Source organism: Bison bison, unplaced genomic scaffold (genome assembly GCF_000754665.1).
Source record: "Bison bison bison isolate TAMUID 2011002044 unplaced genomic scaffold, Bison_UMD1.0 scf7180017864037, whole genome shotgun sequence".
NCBI classification, from domain to species: Eukaryota; Metazoa; Chordata; class Mammalia; order Artiodactyla; family Bovidae; genus Bison; species Bison bison.
In genome coordinates, this window is record NW_011494609.1 from 5,248,061 (window position 1) to 5,250,260 (window position 2,200).

Consider the following 2,200-nt stretch of genomic DNA (forward strand, 5'->3'; position numbering starts at 1 on the left):
GGAATCTTGATTCCAGCTTGTGCTTCTTCCAGTCCAGCGTTTCTCACGATGTACTCTGCATAGAAGTTAAATAAGCAGGGTGACAATATACAGCCTTGACGTACTCCTTTTCCTATTTGGAACCAGTCTGTTGTTCCATGTCCAGTTCTAACTCTTGCTTCCTGACCTGCATACAGGTTTCTCAAGAGACAGGTCAGATGGTCTGGTATTCCCATCTCTTTCAGAATTTTCCACGGTTTATTGTGATCCACACAGTCAAAGGCTTTGGCATAGTCAATAAAGCAGAAATAGATGTTTTTCTGGAACTCTCTTGCTTTTTCCATGATCCAGCAGATGTTGGCAATTTGATCTCTGGTTCCTCTGCCTTTTCTAAAACCAGCTTGAACATCAGGAAGCTCACGGTTCACATACTGCTGAAGCCTGGCTTGGAGAATTTTGAGCATTACTTTACTAGCGTGTCAGCTGAGTGCAATTGTGCAGTAGTTTGAGCATTCTTAGAATTTGACAAAACACAAAGATAGAAATTATAAAGGTAATTTTTTCAACATTTTAAAAAATATTTTTAAAAGAACAAAATAAAAGTGAATTCATGAGAAAACACAGAATATAATATCCTCAGAAACAAATACTTTTGGTTGACATATAATGTATCTAAAATTAAGATCTATCCAAAAGATAAAGGAGAGAACACTTCCAAATCTACTCTGCACAGCCAAGACCTTCCTGATACCAGAACCAAAAACACAGGAAAACTACAGAACAATATTGCTCATAAATATAAATGCAAAATCCTTAACAAAATACTAGCAAACTGAATTCAGCACTAATTTAAAAAGAATTATATACTAAATTCTTTACTGTCTAAGCCACCAGGGTAAAGAATCCACCTGCAATGTGGGAGACCTGGGTTTGACCCCTGGGCTGGAAAGATCCCCTGGAGGAGGGCATGGAAACCCACTCCGGTATTCTTGCGTAGAGTCCATAAGGTCGCAGAGTCAGACACAACTGAGCAGCTAAGCACCTCACATACACCAATTTCAAGAGGAATGCAGCCCAAGAGGGCCAGGATGGCTGAAAATATGAAAATCAATCAATTCAGAAGCACAACGGAAGCATAAAAGCCGTAAATCTCAAAAGACAGTGAAAGAGCGCACCCAATACTCTCAATATTAAAATAAACTAGAAGAGACTGAATAAACTAGAAATGGAAGGGACCTTCCTCTGATAAGGGGCAGCGACAAAAACCAAACAACTACCATCGTAGTCAGTGGTAAAAGACGACTGCTCCCCCAAGATCGGCAATGGGGCTGGACCCTTGCCCTCGCGCCTGCTTCAGCACTCTTGTAGGTTCTGGCCAGGGCAGTCAGGCAAAGAGAAGAGAGAAGGCTTCCAGGTGGGAAAGGAACAAGCAAAACTATGCCTTTCTGCAAAAAGCATGGTCTTCAATGTTGAAAATTCCAAAGAATGTATTAAAAATATTGGGACTCATAGGCCAGTTCAGCGAAGTGGCAGGACACCAGATCCAAGTATGGAAGTCACCTGCATTGCTACACGGTCACAACAAGCAATCTGAAAACAGAAGTAAAAAATAACACCACTTACAACAGCATCAAAATATAACCTTTAGGAATAAACAAAAGAAATGCAAGGTTTACCACCTGAAGTGATAAAACAAAGATCTAAATAAAGCAACTGAGCAAATAAATGAATAGACCCTCAGACTTCTCCAATGGGAAGACTTAACACTGTTGAGGAGACAACACCCCCAGAGCACTTTGCAGACTCAGTGCAATTCCTACTGAGACCCCAAGGGTCTTAACACAGAAGCCGAAGCGCCATTCACGGAGACACATGGAACTGCTTGGGCCTGAGGATTCACAACGACCTTGGGAAGGAACAAGGTAGGAGGACACAAGCTCCTGGCTCCACTTGCCACCAGGCTGCAGCGACCAGGCCGAGGGGCAGTCCGGGGCCAGCACAGGCGCGCTCACCAGCGTCTCCTTGTCTCTCTGCCACCTGCTCCACGGCTGTGTGTCCGCTCGGCTGGGCCTCAGCTCCGCTCCTGTCCTCACGTCCTCGCATGCGTCCTGCTCTACCCGTCCCCGGCCCCGCGCCGGCCTCTCCCGTGTTCCAGGCAGGGTCTCCGGAGGCGTCTTCGGTGCCGCACTTACCTCCTGCTCCCGCTCCACCTCCTCGCGGT

General features: G+C 45.2%; 1 protein-coding gene across 1 annotated transcript in view; it reads right to left on the bottom strand.

Moving 5' to 3' along the window:
• The window catches only part of PCNT (pericentrin), a 105,315-nt gene that overhangs the window by 17,438 nt on the left and 85,677 nt on the right, over positions 1-2,200 (bottom strand). Inside the window, exon 41 of the mRNA XM_010834986.1 lies at positions 1,992-2,189. Coding sequence (XP_010833288.1) covers positions 1,992-2,189 — 198 coding nt within the window. The remainder of the gene's footprint in view (positions 1-1,991; positions 2,190-2,200) is intronic.